Consider the following 14944-nt stretch of genomic DNA (forward strand, 5'->3'; position numbering starts at 1 on the left):
CATGGAGCTGTTTCTCCAATCCCAGATTCCTGTTGGGAATCCCCAAATTCCTGTTGGGATCCCCAGCTCCAGCAGCACAGCACAAATCACTCCCCCCAAAATCAAAACCCCATCTCCAAACACATCAAAGTCTCTCTCCACGTGTTGTTTTCTTTCCGAGCTATCCCAAAATCCCAAAATCCCAGATCCTGAAATCCTGACCCTGCAGGGATTTGGTGGGGCTGATTTTTTGTTTATTTTATTTTATTTTATTTTATTTTACTTTATTTTATTTTAATTTTATTTTATTTTTTGGAGGGTACAGAACATCTGACAGGTCTCGGAGGTGGTGAGGGGAAGGGGGCGCAGGTGATGAAACCACACGGAAGTGCAAAGTTCTCAATTCAACTTCCTGGGGTTATTTTCAGCCGAGAAATTGAAGTTTTGTGAGATAAAAAACACAGAGGAAAGAGCAGATAAAAAAAAAAAATAGACTTCATGAAGGCATTATTTATAGGTAAGCTGTTTTACAGACGAAGAAAAAATGAATGCTCCACACTAAAAAGAAAATTTTCCTTACAATTTTCCGTACAAAAAGGGAACAGTTTGGAACTGCCTGTCCCTGGAGGTGTCCGGGGAAACCTTTGGTCAGGGGGACCAGTGTTAGTCCGAGTCCTGGAGGGCTTTTCCAACTTCGGGAATTCCAGGATTCCATTGGAAAAATAAACATTTGAGAGTCTTCCTCAGTCTGTCTGGGAGTCAGATTTTGTTCCAGGAGCTCGGTGAGAGAGATGGAAAAAGAGCCTGAGTCCCAGGGAGCTGCCAAAATCAAGGAGAAAGATCCCAAAGGAGCCAAAATCCCAAACTGAGCCTGGTGGGAGGGAAACTGAGGCAGCAGTGATGAGGAGTGAAAGGGGACATCCTGAAATCCAAGTTCACAGTGAGGTTGGGAATGTTGGAGCTGTTCAGCAAACATCTCAGAATCCCATTGTGGGGGTCTGTCTGCCGGACCCTTAAACAGGACCTAGGTCCGTCTAAACCAGGCCTAAGTCCTTTAAATCAGGTCCAGCTCATTCTAGACCAGCTTTGCATGCAGAACAGAAGATTCAAATTAGTCTATATCAGTTCTAGGTCCTTTAAATTATGACCTGCTCATTCTAGAGGATTTCTAGGAGCCCTAAAGGGAATTCAGATTTAGACCAGCTCCAGCTCCTTTAAACCAGGCTCAGGTCCTTCTAGACAAGTTCCAGGCCAGTCGTGGTGACATTTTCTTTCGTCCCAGCATCCGTCTGCAACGCCAAAGGACCTCGGGCTTGGTTTGGGATCGCAGGAGCTGATCCCACCCTCGCAGGGAGATCCGTGGATTTGTTTTAAGGACCCCAACTCCAGGGGTTCCATCCCCACCCTGGGGTGTCCTAGCTCACCTGGTCTGGACGCTTGACTAGGGAATAAATGGTTGTGGAGGGTTCCCCATCCCCCAGTTTGGGTTTAATTCCGTTAGAGGCGTGCTGGGGGGGAGAAAGGATTTTAAAAAAAATGTTTTAGGGCTGGGTGTTGGGGAAAGAGATCCCAAATCCAGAGATCCCTCCAAGATCTGGAAGTGTCACCCCATCCCAAAGCCAGGCTGGAGAACCTTGGGATAGTGGGAAGGGTCCCCGCCCATGGAATGGATGATTTTAACCCCCAAAATCTCATTTTTCCTCTGATCCCTCCCTTTGGGAGTTTTTGGGGCTGGGCACGGAGTTTTGGGGCAGTTCAGGCACGCTTGGGTCAGCTCCAGCTGTGGCACAACCCCCTTGGAATTTTCAAAAGTAGCCAGGGATTGTCCAGCTGTCCCTGTGGTGTCCCCACGGTGTCCTCACGGTGTCCCCAACCCCGGGGTGACCCCGGAGAGGACACAGACCCCCGGACTCACCTGCTGGGAAGAGCTCACCTCAGCGTACACAGTGTTGGATGCAGACACTGAAAGGGGGGGGGGAAAAACAGGAATTTGGGATGCAGGGAATCACCCTGGAGGGAAATCCCAACCGCAGGAGTTTAGGATTGGGTAAATCCTTGACCCCCCAAAACCCCTCGGAGCTGCTGGAGGTAGGAATTGCTCCTCATCCCACCTTCCCTGGGCGCTGTGGGATTGGGATGAATTTCCAGCACCAAGGACAGGGAAAATCCGATTTTTTTTTTTTTTTAGTTTTTGTTGTTGTTGTTGTTGTGGCTGTTTTGTTTAAACCCCAAATTTTTCGCTGCTTTTGGAGAGCAAAATCCATTTATTTCTCCTTCACAAGATCCCCTTATTTCTCATGGAACAGAGGGGACAGAGGGGGATTTGAATCCTTTAAAATCCCATTTTTGGGTCTAAATTTCAGGACCAGACAGGACAGAAGGGTCAGGGTCCTTCAGCTCCGACCCCAAACCACGGCACTGGCGATGATCCCCGTGACCCTAAATGCAATTCCCTGGATATTCCCACCAGGAAAAAGGGCAGGGGACTCGCCCAGAATCCCACCTGGATCCGTAGGCGTGGATTTGGTGCAAAGGAGTTTCCTCCAGCCTGGGGGAGATGCAACAAAATCAGGAGAATCCCAAATCTACCCCAAATTCACTCCAAACCCACCCCAAATCTGCCCCAAATCCACCCCATCCTTGGTCTGTGCCCCCTCCGAGGTCCCACCTCCTTCCCAGGACTCCAGGGATGTTTTTCCATGCTCACCTGTGGATTTCCACAAGAGCAGGAGGGGACCAAGTAAAAGCGCCACTCCAAGCCCAGCCATGATCCAGATTCTGCCACTGCTGCTGGAGTGGGCGCCTGGAAAAGGGAGAAGATCCAGTGGCAGCATCCCAAAATAATTCCGGCTCTTCCTGGCATGGGGAGCAGAGGGAATTCAGCCTCCAATCCTTCCCTGATCTCTCAGTCCGGGAGAGCTCACTCCAAGACAGGGCAGAAGCGGCTTGGAGAAAGCAGTGGGAGAGAATCCCCAAATCCCCAAATCCCCAAATCCCACAGTTGTTGGGCTGGAAAGAAACTCAGGAGATCTCCCAGAGCAGGGGACACAGGGACACAGCCAGGTGGCTTTGGGATGGCTCCAGAGGGGGGAGTCGGGGGCTGGCTATGGGATTTGGGGTTGGGGTCATGGTCACCACTCTTTGTCCTGTCCCTGGGACCTCTGGGAAGAGCCTGAGCATTCCCTGGGAAGGGATTTTGGGAGGAGCTGGAGAGTGTTGGGCTCAGCCTCCCCTCTCGGCTGGACATGGAAAAGCTGCCTTGGGCACTCAAGGACATTTGGGGACACTCAGGGACACTCAGAACCACGGCTGGATGTGGCAGCTCACCGAGGTCGGGAGGGCGCGTGGAGATTTCTGGTGAGGGAAGAGAACAGGGACAGGGGTCAGAGCTCCTGCTGCATCCCGGGAAAAAAACAGAGACCCAGAGAGGGGGATCAGCCCAGCCCAGCCCCCAAATTCCCAAATTCTCCTGGCTCTCAGGGGAGTGGGATCAGCTCATCCCAACCTCAACATTCCCATCCCATCCCATCCCCAAATCCCATCCCCAAATTCCCACCTTTTTCTGGCTCTCAGGGGAGCCGGATCAGCCCATCCCACCTTTCCCTCCACCTTTCAACGGCTCTCACCTGAGCAGACCACGCTGCTGGTGGTGACGGTGACGCTCCTGTTGCTCACAAGGTTCTGTGCCGTGCACGTCAACGGCTCCGAGGAGGAGGATTTATTCACCTGCAGCACCACGGAGCTCTCTTCCCATGTCTTAGAATGATTTCCCACCCTCCAGGTGTAGGAGACGTTCCCGAGCCCAGTGCCGGACGTGGAGCAGCTCAGGGAGATGGAGCAGCTCTCACCTGAGCAGTTCTGGGCCTCGCAGGTCACCGTGGGCTCTGCCAGCTCACCTGGGGGCATGGGGCAGGGTCAGAAATCTCTTTTTTTTTTAGTGTAAAAGAACCCCAAAAATCACTAAAAGCACCTACTGTACACACGGAGGGTGAAGGTGGATATTTTTCCGTTAATATTTACAGAGTAGGTCCCTGAATCCTTCAGCCTCAGCTTGGAGATGCTGAGTGCACGGCCCATCTCGGAGATGGTGAAACGCGTTCTGAATTTGTCTTTTAAAAATATGAGTTGAGAAGGATCTTTAAATGACACAGTCACTATGGGATTGCTCCCAAAACTCCACACTGCTGCCTCTCCGCCTCTCGTGTCGTGGATGAGGAAGGTCGCGGACTCACCCACGACCCTGATCAGCTCCATGGTGTTGCTCACTGGGGAGAGAAAGAGGGGAGAGAACGTGGGGTGAGGGTGGGACGGAGGTGAGATGAAGGAGGGATGAAGATGGGATTAAAAGCTGGGATCAAGGTGGGATCAAGGCGGGATGAAGTTGCTAAACCCAGAGAACAAAGTCCATCAGGTCTGGGGCCGTTTGAAGGCAGGGGGCTCATGGAAGGGTGGGATCTCCCCATTCCAGGTGGGATCCCACGAGACCCAAGGTGAGAATACTCCCTCACTCATTTGGATGCAGCCAAGGACAAGATCCAAGCTCCCTCTGGATCCCTCCCTCCCCCCAGTGATCTTTGACGCAAATTCAAAGAAGAAGTATTTTTCATCGTTTTCGACTTCCCACTTTTTTTTTTAAAAAAGAAACTTCTTTCAGCATGTTTTTGTTCCCAGTCTAGACTGGGAGTGGAGATTTTCTTCCCAGTTTTTTGAACAGGGAACTGATCCTGGCTCAGAATTTCTGGCCCCCTCAGCCTCAGCTATCTCTGGGGTGCAGACAACAGAATTTCTCCAAACACGAGAAAGGAGAAACTGTTGGATGAAGATATGCTTGTAGGAAATACGCTTATTAACAAAGCTACAGGATGGAGGAGTGTGATAAAACCGCTCAGAGGCTGAACGGAACGGCTGCGGTCAGATTTTGTCTAATTTCCCCTCGTTTCAAACAAAACACACCCCAGGACCTCCAAAAAAATTGAGAAGCAAAGGGGAGAGGAGCAGGAGAGGAGGAGGATGTCTGGAGAACGCCTGGAGCAGAGGCTGGAGCTGGGATGGAGCTCATCCCTCCTTTGCTGAGGGTTCCCACAGCCAAGGAACAGGCCTAGGCATCTTTATCCTCCCTGGTTGCCCCATCCCTGGGAGCTTGCCCAATCCTCCATCCCTGTGGCCAATCCCACACGTCCCCACGCTCCTGGGGTGGTCCCTAAAATCACCCCGAACCCTCCATGGGCTCCTTCCCAAGGGACAAGGAGCACCTGCACTTACTGGTGTGGTGGAGGAGCATGCACAGAGCAAGAAGCGAGGTCCAAAATTTGTCCATGGGCAGGCGGAGCAAAGGGAAGATCTGGGGCGCTGCGTGCATCAAATTTTATTGGAAGAGGAGGACCGAGGGTGTTTGCCAATCATAAACCTGGGGGTGGAGCGAAGAACTTGAAATGGAAAATGGCACGCAAGAGGAGGAGGAAGCTCACAGCAGGAGCCCAAAATGCAACTTTTGCCACGCATAATACAACAACGCAATGTGTTTTCCCACAGAGGTGAAGAGAGTTTGAGGTGTTAAAAAAAAACCCCAAACAACCCCACCTGCATGGAAAAATGAGCAGGGGATCTGGGCGGAGAGTGTCATGGTGGCTGCGTGTTCCAAAATAACTCAGGTGTCCCAAATAACTCAGGTGTTCCAAAATAACTCAGGTGTTCCAAATAACTCAGGTGTTCCAAAATAACTCAAGTGTTCCAAATAACTCAGGTGCTCAGTGGGGAACATCCCTGATTCCCTCAGCCTCCGGCATGAAGGAATTGCTCCAGTGCCACCCCAAAGTCACCCCTGGTCATGGGACAGTGACAATTTTGGGAAAGCAGCACCTCCCCCAGTCTGGAGTATGCACACGTGGACACCACGCGGTGAAATTTTGGTGTTATGGGGAAATGAGCTGGGACAGAAGTGGTAAAAATCCTAAAAAAAACCCAATTTCAGTTCTGCAGTCCCAGTGAGGAACTGAGAGCTGCTGGCTCAGACTGGTTTGGGTTGGGAGGGATGTTAAGGGCAACATTTTGGGGCTGGAATGGGAATCTGGGGTCTGGGCCCCACCCTGGAGGAGGAGGAGGAGAAAGGAGCAGAGGAGGTCCCCAAGTTGCCATTGGGCACTCGCCGTCCCCAAACCTTTGGTGGCTGCTCCGAGATGTCCCCACCCGGGGGTCCCCGCTGTCCCCCGGCGCTGCTGGCACTGCTGCTGGGACTGGCTGAGAGCAGAGGTGAGGAGGGGGCTCTCGGGATGGATTTGGGAATTTGGGAATTCCAGGCAACAACACTTGCGGGCGCAGGGTGGGATTTTTGGGGTGCTATTCCAAAATCTCACCGGGTTTTGCATCCCCTGTGGTGTCACCTCCCCTGGGACACCAGCCGAGTGTCCCCTCTCATCTGGGGGGGATCTGGGGGGGCTCCCCAAAGTTCAGTTATCAGTTTCTGGAACTGCCGAAATAGCAGAAACGCCCCCACAATTGTGAGACCATGACACGGTGACAACCGTAGGCGACAGCGCTCAGGGGGTGCTGATCTCATTTCTTCCCTGCCGCCTCCAGCATCTGCAGAATCCCAGAATTTATGGGGTTAGGAAAGAGCTCTGACGTTACCGAGTCTGACCTGTGGCCGGTTCTCACCTCGGACACCTCCAGGGCTGGCGACTCCAAACCTCCCTGGGCACTTTCAGGGCTCCTCCCTGATGGAATTTGGGTTTTTTCCACCGCTTTAGAGCCACAAGGATGAGCCTGACCTGCCCTTCCTCGGGCAAAGAAAACTTTTTGCTTTCTGTTCCCCCCAAATCCAGGTCCAGACTGGGAACCTCCTTCAGAATCCAATCCCAAAAGATTTTTTAAAAAAAATTCCAATTTTATTTTCCTTTCTCCTCCACCACAATCCACAAACTCGGACCTGTCGATAACTGAGATGTTTTGGGATTAAAAAGTCCCTCAAATCAGTGGGAAAGGATGGGAATAGGGAAGTTTTGGGAATAGGGAAGAAGGTGGGGGAGTGGCTGCTCCCACTGAGAGGTTGCCAAAATTCCTCACCCCTTGGGCCAAATCCCAGCAGATTTGGTATTTTTGACCCATCCCAGAGCTCAAAACAAAACAAACAAACAAACAAACAAACAACAACATAGCCCCCCCAAAATAAAACCAGTTCTTGTTTTTCCTCTTTGAATTCCTTGCAGGCTCCTTTGGGAAATCAGGATCCAGGATCGGGATGAGATTCTGGTGTGAAATTCCACAGGGATGAGGTCGGAGTCCCAATCCCGACACCATTCCCAAGGTCACAAGAGTGGGAATGACCAGTCTCGGGGTCAGAAATGTGGGAATGACCATCCCTGGGGTCACAGGTGACCATTCCTGGGGTCACTGGTGACCATTCCCATTGGGATCCTCCTGCATTCCCAGCTCCGAGGTGCATCCAGAACCTCTCTCCCTTCTCCCACCCCTCCAGGATCCCTCTGGAATTCTTCCACCACGTCCAGGGGAGGTTTCTTACCAATGTCCATCCCACAGCGCTCCGGCCACCACACCGGACACACCAGAGAGCTCTGCCCCCGATTCCTCTGGGGCTGCTCCGGGATTCCCAAAGGATCCCCCAGGGATCAGCAGATCCCAGGAGAGCCTCAGGCCACGGGGAGAGTCACGCTGGCGTAAACCGTGGTGGGCTCCTTAGAAGAGACAAAAATTTGGGGGTCAAAGGGCTCAGCGAGGTGGGTGACCCACGGGAAGGGGTTGGGGGACAGTCCCCTTTACCTGGGGGTGTCTCCGAGGGTTTGGGGAGCGGGGGGCTCCGTTGGTGGCCAGGGGTGGCCCGGTGGCCGCGGTGTAGATGGTGGTGCACGAGAGGGGGGTGGCGTTGGGGACGGTCCCTTTGGGCTTCTGAGAGAGGGGACAAAGGGTGGGCAGGAATCTGAGGGGCACCTGAGAGTCCCCAAGATGTCACTCGGGGCCGCTCCAGTGCAGCCACCACCTTTGTGCCCAGCAGGGCTTGGAAAATTGGGAAAATCCTGGAGTTTGTCCCCAAAGCTACTGTGGGACTTTCCCAAATTTCCAAATTCTCGGTGACCGGGGGCAGTAGGGATGGGTCACCCCCTCCCCAGTGTCACCCTCTCTTTTTTTCCTGCTTTTTTCTCCCTTTCCCCCCTTTTTTTCTGCTTTCCCCCCCTTTTTACCCTTTCCCCCCTCATTTCCCCCCCCTTTTTGCCCTATTTTTCACCTTTACCCCTTTCCTTCCTTTCTTCCGTTTCCCCCTTTTTTCCTTCTTTCTTCCCCCTTTTCCACCTTTTTCCCTTTAACCTCTTTCCCCCTTTTCTTCACCCTTTCCCCCTAACTTTCTCTCCCCATTTTTCCCTTTTTCCCCATTTTTCCCCATTTTCCCAATTTCCCCCCCCCATTTTTCCCACTCACCTGCACCTGGGCATAGATGGTGGCACTGGTGGCACCATCGGCACCATCCAGAGTGACCTGGGAAGAATCCTGGTCACCTGTAGGTGGGAGAGGGGTGAGGTCACACAATCCTGGGATCATCCAGTTTGGGAAAGGATTCCAAAGTCACCGAGTCCGACCGGTGTCCGGTCCCTTTTTGGTCATCCCGAGGAATTCCAGGAATTCCTTGGATACTTCTGGGGTGGTCACTCCAAACCTCCCTGGGCAGTCCCTTCCCAGGCCTGGCCTCCCTTTCCAGGAGGGATTTTCCCAAATTTCCCACCATTCCCTCTTGTCCTGTCCCATTCCCTGGGATCTGATCCCAGATTTCCCCTGGAAGATCCCGAAATGCCCCCTGGATCCCCCTTTTCTCCAGCCTGAGCCACCCCCAGCTCCCCCAGGAATTCCCATTTTTTTGGATTTTCTCTCCAAGAAACTCATCCTTGGTTTGTCAGGGATGAGCTGGGAGAGGATCCCAAAGATCCCAATCCCAATTCCATCCACATGCCCTCAGGATGGGATTTCTGAGGATTTCTGCCTCTTTTGGTAATTTCCGGGAATTTGTCTCCACCCAGAGAACGGGAAGAGACACTGCTCTCCCCAGTTTTAGGTTGGGATCATCCAATTCCCGTTGGAATGGTGGGAGGTGCGCAGGACACCCGTCCTGCGGGAAAAGAATCTGTGGGAAGGTCCATTTTTATATTTTTATATCTCCCTTTGTTTTTGAAGCCATTTCTTACCCCTGCCTTTTACACTTGGAGGAAAAAACAGAATTTTTCTCCTTCCTGAAGGGTGGGATAATCCATTCCAAGGTTTCCAACCCTTCCAGGAGGAATTTTTTCCTGGAAAGGGCACTCAGGCCTTGGAAGAGACATTTGGAGTCGCCGTCCTTGGACGTTTCCAGACATGGAGTGACCAGGTGGGGACAGCTTGGACTGGATGACCTCGGAATTTTTTCCCAGCTTCTGGGATTTTGGGAATCAGCCTTTGGGGACCCCTCCCACCCAACTCCAGCACCCCCAAAACTTACGTTTGGCTGAGCGAGTGGCCCTGAAGGTGACAATGATGACGATGATGATGACAATGACGATGACACCGAGAACCACCAGCGGCACGAGGAGCTCTGTCCTCACCCGGGGGCCACCTGGGACAGGGAGGGGACACTGTGAGGTGGCCCCGGGGCACATGGAGCCTTTTGTCACCTCTGTCCCCTGATTTAGGGATGATTTTTGTCACCTGTCCTCTGATTTTGGGGCTGATTTTTTGTCACACCTGTCCCCTGATTTTTAGGGATGATTTCTGTCACCTGGGGCTGATTTCCATCACTTTGTCCCCTGACTTTAGAACTGATTTCTGTCACCTGTCCCCTGATTTTAGGGATGATTTTTGTCACCTGTCCCTTGATCTTAGGGATTATTTTTGTCACCTGGGGCTGATTTCTGTCATTTTGTCTCCTGATTTTGGGGCTGATTTCTGTCACCACTGTGCCCTAATTTGGTCTGAATTTTTTCACCTTCTCACCTCATTTGGAGGCTGCGTTTCTCAACCCTGTTACCCCATTTGGGGTTGTTTTTCTGCAGAGCAGGAAACCAAAGGCAGGAAATGCCTCTGAGCTCTCTTCACTTGTCTTATTTGAGATAAAAACCCGCTGGGGGCCAGATTTAGGGTCAGAAAAAAAAAAAAGAAAAAAACAACCTAAAAACATCCCAGGTGGCTTTAAGGGAAGTTGATGGGCAGGAATATCTCAAATATCCATAGAAATAGTTCAAATATCCATAAAAATCTCTCATCCGGAGGGGGATCCTGTTAATCCAGAGAAATATCTCAAATATCAGAGAAATCTCTGCAGTTTCTACCCAAATCTCTCAAATTTCCACCCAAATCCATCAAATTCCCACCCCATACAGACAGCACTGGGACATCTCCAGAGCTCCCTTCCCACTCCACAGTCCTGGAATTCTGGGATTCTGGGATACTGGGATACTGGGACACTGGGATACTGAGGTTCTTGGATTCTGGGGTTCTGGGATTATTGGATTCCAAAATTCTGGGATTCTGCCATTCTGTGATTCTGGGGTTCCAGGATTCTGGGATTTTGGGATTAAGGTGTTCTGGGGTTCCGGGATTCTGGGGTTCCAGCATTCCAGCACTCTATGATTCCAGCACTCTTGATTCCAGCATCCTGGGATTCCAGCATTCTGGGATTCCAGGATTCTGGATTCCAGGATTCCAGGATTCTAGGATTCCGAGATTCCAGGACTCCAGGACTCCAGGATTCCAGGATTCCAGGATTCCATGATTCTGGATTCCATGATTCTGGATTCCATGATTCTGGGATTCCAGGATTCCAGGATTCCGGGATTCCAGGATTCCATGATTCTGGATTCCATGATTCTGGATTCCATGATTCTGGGATTCCAGGATTCCGGGATTCCAGGATTCCAGGATTCCATGATTCCATGATTCTGGATTCCATGATTCTGGATTCCAGGATTCCAGGATTCCGGGATTCCATGATTCCATGATTCTGGATTCCATGATTCTGGATTCCATGATTCTGGGATTCCAGGATTCCAGGATTCTGGGATTCCATGATTCCATGATTCCATGATTCTGGATTCCATGATTCTGGGATTCCAGGATTCCAGGATTCCAGGACCTACCCCACTGCTCGAAGCCACACTGGGAAGAGTCGAAAGCCACGTCCAGGCTGCTGACGAGATTCCTGGCGGTGCAGACGCAGCGGAAGCCGGGGCTCCGTAGGGAATAGGAGATGTTCAGGATGCTGCTGTTCCCAGAGCAGATCCCCCCGGTCCCGTTGTCCCGGCTGTCCCAGCTGTAGGAAACCTCATCCCCCCGCTCCGAGGTGCAGAGGAGGGTGAGGGAGCAGCTGCTGTTGGACGATTCCCGATGGAGGATCCGGATGATGGGATTGGCCACTGGCTCTGGGAAAAGGCAGGAATTCCAGGATTTGGGGTTTCCACCTCCTTGATCACCACCCACATCCCAGACCTGCTCCCAAAATGCTGAGAACATCCAGACAAAAAAAAGTCAGGAACATCAGGAAATTCCAGGGAAAGTCTGGGAAGATCCAACAAAAGGCAGGAAATTTCAGCAAAAAAACTGGGATTGGCTTCCAGCTCTGGAAAAAGGGAGAAATGGGAATTCCAGGATATTTGTTTTTTGATTGAAGTGGGCATCTCCCACCCCCTTAACCCCCACCCACCTCCTAAACTTTCTCCCAAAATGACAGAACCATCCAGAAAAAAGCCAGGAACATCCCAGAAAAGGCCGGGAACATCCAGGAAAAAGCCAGGATCATCCATCGTGGCAATTCCCAGAGGATTTTTTACCGAACACTTGCAGCTGGATCAGCCAGAGCTCCTCCTCTGAGCCCTTGTTGACGCTGTACTCGTAGAGCCGCCCGTCATCCCGGCTGGTGTTGAGGATTTCCAGGGAAAAATCCTCCCTGTGGAAACGCATCCGCTCCGGCTCAAACTCCGTCAAATTCACACTGGAAATCTTCAGCAGGAATTTCTTAGTCGGTGACCCCTCCACGATTTTTTTCCAGGAGGCTTCCCTGAATTCCTCAGTGCGCTCCTGGAACTCACGGGGGATCTCCAGGAGCGTCGGTTTTCCCAAAATTCCAATCTGCGTTTTCTTGGCTCCGATCCCTGGGAAGAAGGGAGGAAGAAGGGTTGAGGCCATGGGGATCATCCCTTTCCCAGCCCTGGAGGAATCCTCTGGGATCAGATCAGGGATGATGCTGGATCCAGCCTGGTGATCCACAGGATCCCAGAACCAAGGGTGGAACATCCAGATCCAGAGGGGAGACCCCAGATCCAAGGGAAAGACCCCAAAAACCCCAAACCCAAGGGAGAACCCTCAAATCTAAATGTTAGGCCCCAAATCTGAAGGTTAGACCCCAAATCCAAAGGAGTATCTTTCCCAAATTTCTGTATTCCAAATATCCCAGAATTTTGGGAATTGCAGCCACCTGGGAGTGGGCTCAGGTACAAATCCCTCATTTTCCTTCTGGTTGAGCTGGTCCCAGGTTGTTTTTTTTTTTTTTTTTTTTTTGGAAAGAAAAAAAATTGAGGCGTTTCATCTCTCACACTCCCAGATTTCTGTGGGAAGATTTTTTTTTTCCCCCAAAACCCCTTTGTTGTTTATTACAAACCAATGATTCAGATTTTCCTCCATTTGGATTTTCCTTGATTCAGTTTTTCCCTCATTTCTGGGCAAACAAATTTTGTTTTTGTAGGAAATTGTTGGAGGAGGAGGAGGAAGAGGAGGAGGAGGAGGAGGAGGAAGAGGAAGGGGAGGAGGAGGAGGAGGAGGAAGAGGAACCAAAATTGGAGGGGTCCCTACTGTGCCCCATCCACTTTTCCCAAAGTATTTTTCCATTGGTTTTGCCTGGGAAAGGGAAGGGAATGGAAGGGAAGGGAAGGGAAGGGAAGGGAAGGGAAGGGAAGGGAAGGGAAGGGAAGGGAAGGGAAGGGAAGGGAAGGGAAGGGAAGGGAAGGGAAGGGAAGGGAAGGGAAGGGAAGGGAAGGGAAGGGAAGGGAAGGGAAGGGAAGGGAAGGGAAGGGAAGGGAAGGGAAGGGAAGGGAAGGAAGGAAAGGAAAGGAAAGGAAAGGAAAGGAAAGGAAAGGAAAGGAAAGGAAAGGAAAGGAAAGGAAAGGAAAGGAAAGGAAAGGAAAGGAAAGGAAAGGAAAGGAAAGGAAAGGAAAGGAAAGGAAAGGAAAGGAAAGGAAAGGAAAGGAAAGGAAAGGAAAGGAAAGGAAAGGAAAGGAAAGGAAAGGAAAGGAAAGGAAAGGAAAGGAAAGGAAAAAGGGGGAAAGGGAAGAGGGAAAACAGGAAAGGGAAGAGGGAAAAGGAAAAGATTTCCCACTGGTGGAGCTTGGAATTTCGGCGGGAAGTTTGGAGGGAATTTTGGCTTTCCAGAGTCTCCAAAACCAGAGATTGCCTCCATTTTTATGGAAGTTTTCCCATGGCAAAAGGTTGGAAGACAGCGATCCTCAAGGTCCTTCCAACCCAAACCATTCCATGATTTTATTCCTTGGGAACCATCTCCCAGCCTGGTGATTTGAGCCAATCCACCGGGAATCTTCCTCTGGAATATCCCAACTCCCTTTGGCACAGAATTAATCCCTCTCAAATGAATTAATTAATTTGAATTAATTAATCGCCCCTCAGGTTTCTCAAAACCCCACTAAAATTCTCCCCAATCCTTCACTTTTCCAGATGGATTTTTTCCCATAATTCTTTAATCCCATCCTCCCTCTGGAAGAGTTTTCGGGCTGTTCCTCTCATCCCACCTTGAGCACATCCACCCCAAAGTCCTGATCACCCCAAAAAAAAACCCCAAATCCAAAAAATACTCAAAAAAAAAAACCCCAAAAAAAACCCCCCAAAATTGGGGAGGAAAACCAACGTACCCCAAAGAGCTCCGAGAGTGAGGAGCAGCCAGAGCCAAGTGCCTGAGCCCATCCCGGGATCACGGAGCCTCTGCCGCCCCGATGTTCAGAGCAGGTGGTGACAGGAAGATCTTCACCCCACAGCCTTTCATTTCCTGTTTGGTGTGGAGCTGAACGAGTTGGAAATTATTCAAAGCGACTGTGACCCATGGCCCAATAGCTGCGCAGAAAAAAAGATTTGGTTTTCCACCAGAATTCCCTCATCCTGCTGAGGGTCCTCAAAAAAGGAAAGAAAAAGAGGGAAAAAAAAAATCCATTTTTAAAGGAATTTCCTGGATCTTTCCAGCTCCGCGGAGGTGGAAGATCCAGAGGACGTGGACAGCTCCTTGGAACATCCCAAAATCTGCTCCATCCCCCCAGAAAGGTGGGAAAACCTCAAATTTCCTGGGAATATCACAGCTTGGAGCTCCATGGAATCTGCAGCAAGGAGAAGTTGGGAGGAGGTCCCCAAAAACTCACCTGGGAGAAGCCAAATCCTCGTTCTCGGTGAATTTGGGTAAATATGGGTGAATTTGGGGTCACCTCGGGATGGTTCTTCCTGGAATGGCTGGGAAAGGCAGGAAAAGAAATTCCAGTCGTGGATCTGCTGCTGGGAAAATCTCGACTGGATTCAGTGGAGGAAATCCAAGGGGTTTTTCTTCTGTTTTCTTTCCCCAAAATTCGCTGGTTTTCCTCAGTTTTCAGGGTATGGAGCCAGAATTCCGAGATCCCTGAGGCTGGATCCAACAATCAGAGCTGTGACCAATTCCTTGTAGTTCCAGGGATGAGAATTCCAGGATTTTTACCCAAATCCAATCCCAGGGAATCCAAGGAGGATCCCGCTGCTGTCCAGGGGAGATCAGCTCAGAAGCTTTGCTGCTGAGAAATGATTTCTCAACAGGAAGAAAAAAAAAAAAAAAACAAAAAAAAAAACCAAAAAAACCCATCTGGAACGTCTTGTGAGGCTCCTCCTCCGTTCTGAGAAAGCACCTGACGAGGTAAAAACCCCAAAGCTGTCATTTCCCAAAATCAGACTTCTCCAGAAAAAAAATACAAAT

The 14944-nt window shown here is 50.8% G+C and overlaps 2 protein-coding genes across 9 annotated transcripts; both read right to left on the reverse strand.

Annotated features, from left to right (window-relative positions):
- Window positions 1-94: 94 nt before the first annotated feature.
- SLAMF6 (SLAM family member 6) lies at window positions 95-5319 on the reverse strand. 6 transcript variants are annotated; one of them, XM_062511621.1, is made up of 9 exons: window positions 5242-5319; window positions 3954-4244; window positions 3606-3875; window positions 3307-3333; window positions 2687-2782; window positions 2483-2527; window positions 1913-1941; window positions 1404-1487; window positions 95-757 (listed from the first exon to the last, which is right to left on the reverse strand). In XM_062511621.1, the coding sequence occupies exons 1-9, from the start codon at window positions 5294-5296 to the stop codon at window positions 491-493; spliced, it is 1164 nt and encodes a 387-aa protein (XP_062367605.1). In that variant the 5' UTR covers window positions 5297-5319; the 3' UTR covers window positions 95-490. The 6 variants fall into 6 exon arrangements, with proteins under 6 accessions (XP_062367605.1, XP_062367604.1, XP_062367606.1 ...); XM_062511620.1 differs by having other exon boundaries at window positions 1895-1941; XM_062511623.1 differs by having other exon boundaries at window positions 590-798; window positions 1895-1941.
- Window positions 5320-6889: 1570 nt separating this feature from the next.
- Window positions 6890-14475, reverse strand: SLAMF1 (signaling lymphocytic activation molecule family member 1). Of its 3 annotated transcripts, XM_062511364.1 has the most exons (9): window positions 14367-14475; window positions 13869-14067; window positions 11781-12101; window positions 11091-11372; window positions 9437-9571; window positions 8410-8486; window positions 7946-7954; window positions 7744-7881; window positions 6890-7667 (listed from the first exon to the last, which is right to left on the reverse strand). In XM_062511364.1, exons 2-9 carry the CDS (start codon window positions 13918-13920, stop codon window positions 7626-7628), a joined length of 1056 nt encoding a protein of 351 aa, XP_062367348.1. In that variant the 5' UTR covers window positions 13921-14067; window positions 14367-14475; the 3' UTR covers window positions 6890-7625. The 3 variants fall into 3 exon arrangements, with proteins under 3 accessions (XP_062367348.1, XP_062367346.1, XP_062367347.1); XM_062511362.1 differs by lacking the exon at window positions 7946-7954 and having other exon boundaries at window positions 6890-7670; window positions 7756-7881; window positions 9458-9571; XM_062511363.1 differs by lacking the exon at window positions 7946-7954 and having other exon boundaries at window positions 6890-7670; window positions 7756-7881; window positions 9458-9571; window positions 13869-14017; window positions 14367-14422.
- Window positions 14476-14944: the final 469 nt, after the last annotated feature.

The sequence above is a fragment of the Cinclus cinclus genome, chromosome 31 (genome assembly GCF_963662255.1).
Source record: "Cinclus cinclus chromosome 31, bCinCin1.1, whole genome shotgun sequence".
Lineage (NCBI taxonomy): Eukaryota > Metazoa > Chordata > Aves > Passeriformes > Cinclidae > Cinclus > Cinclus cinclus.

Coding starts and splice junctions, on each gene's coding strand:
- SLAMF6 (XM_062511620.1), bottom strand. CDS start 5,296: ATGGACAAATTTTGGACCTCGCTTCTTGCTCTGTGCATGCTCCTCCAC. Junction 3,334..3,605: donor CAGCAGCGTGGTCTGCTCAG/GTGAGAGCCGTT, acceptor TTCCCTCACCAG/AAATCTCCACGCGCCCTCCC. Junction 2,783..3,306: donor CACGCGCCCTCCCGACCTCG/GTGAGCTGCCAC, acceptor TCCCTTTTCCAG/GCGCCCACTCCAGCAGCAGT.
- SLAMF1 (XM_062511364.1), bottom strand. CDS start 13,920: ATGGGCTCAGGCACTTGGCTCTGGCTGCTCCTCACTCTCGGAGCTCTT. Junction 9,572..11,090: donor GTGTGGCTTCGAGCAGTGGG/GTAGGTCCTGGA, acceptor TCCCTGTCCCAG/GTGGCCCCCGGGTGAGGACA. Junction 8,487..9,436: donor TAAGTTTTGGGGGTGCTGGA/GTTGGGTGGGAG, acceptor TCCCACCTACAG/GTGACCAGGATTCTTCCCAG.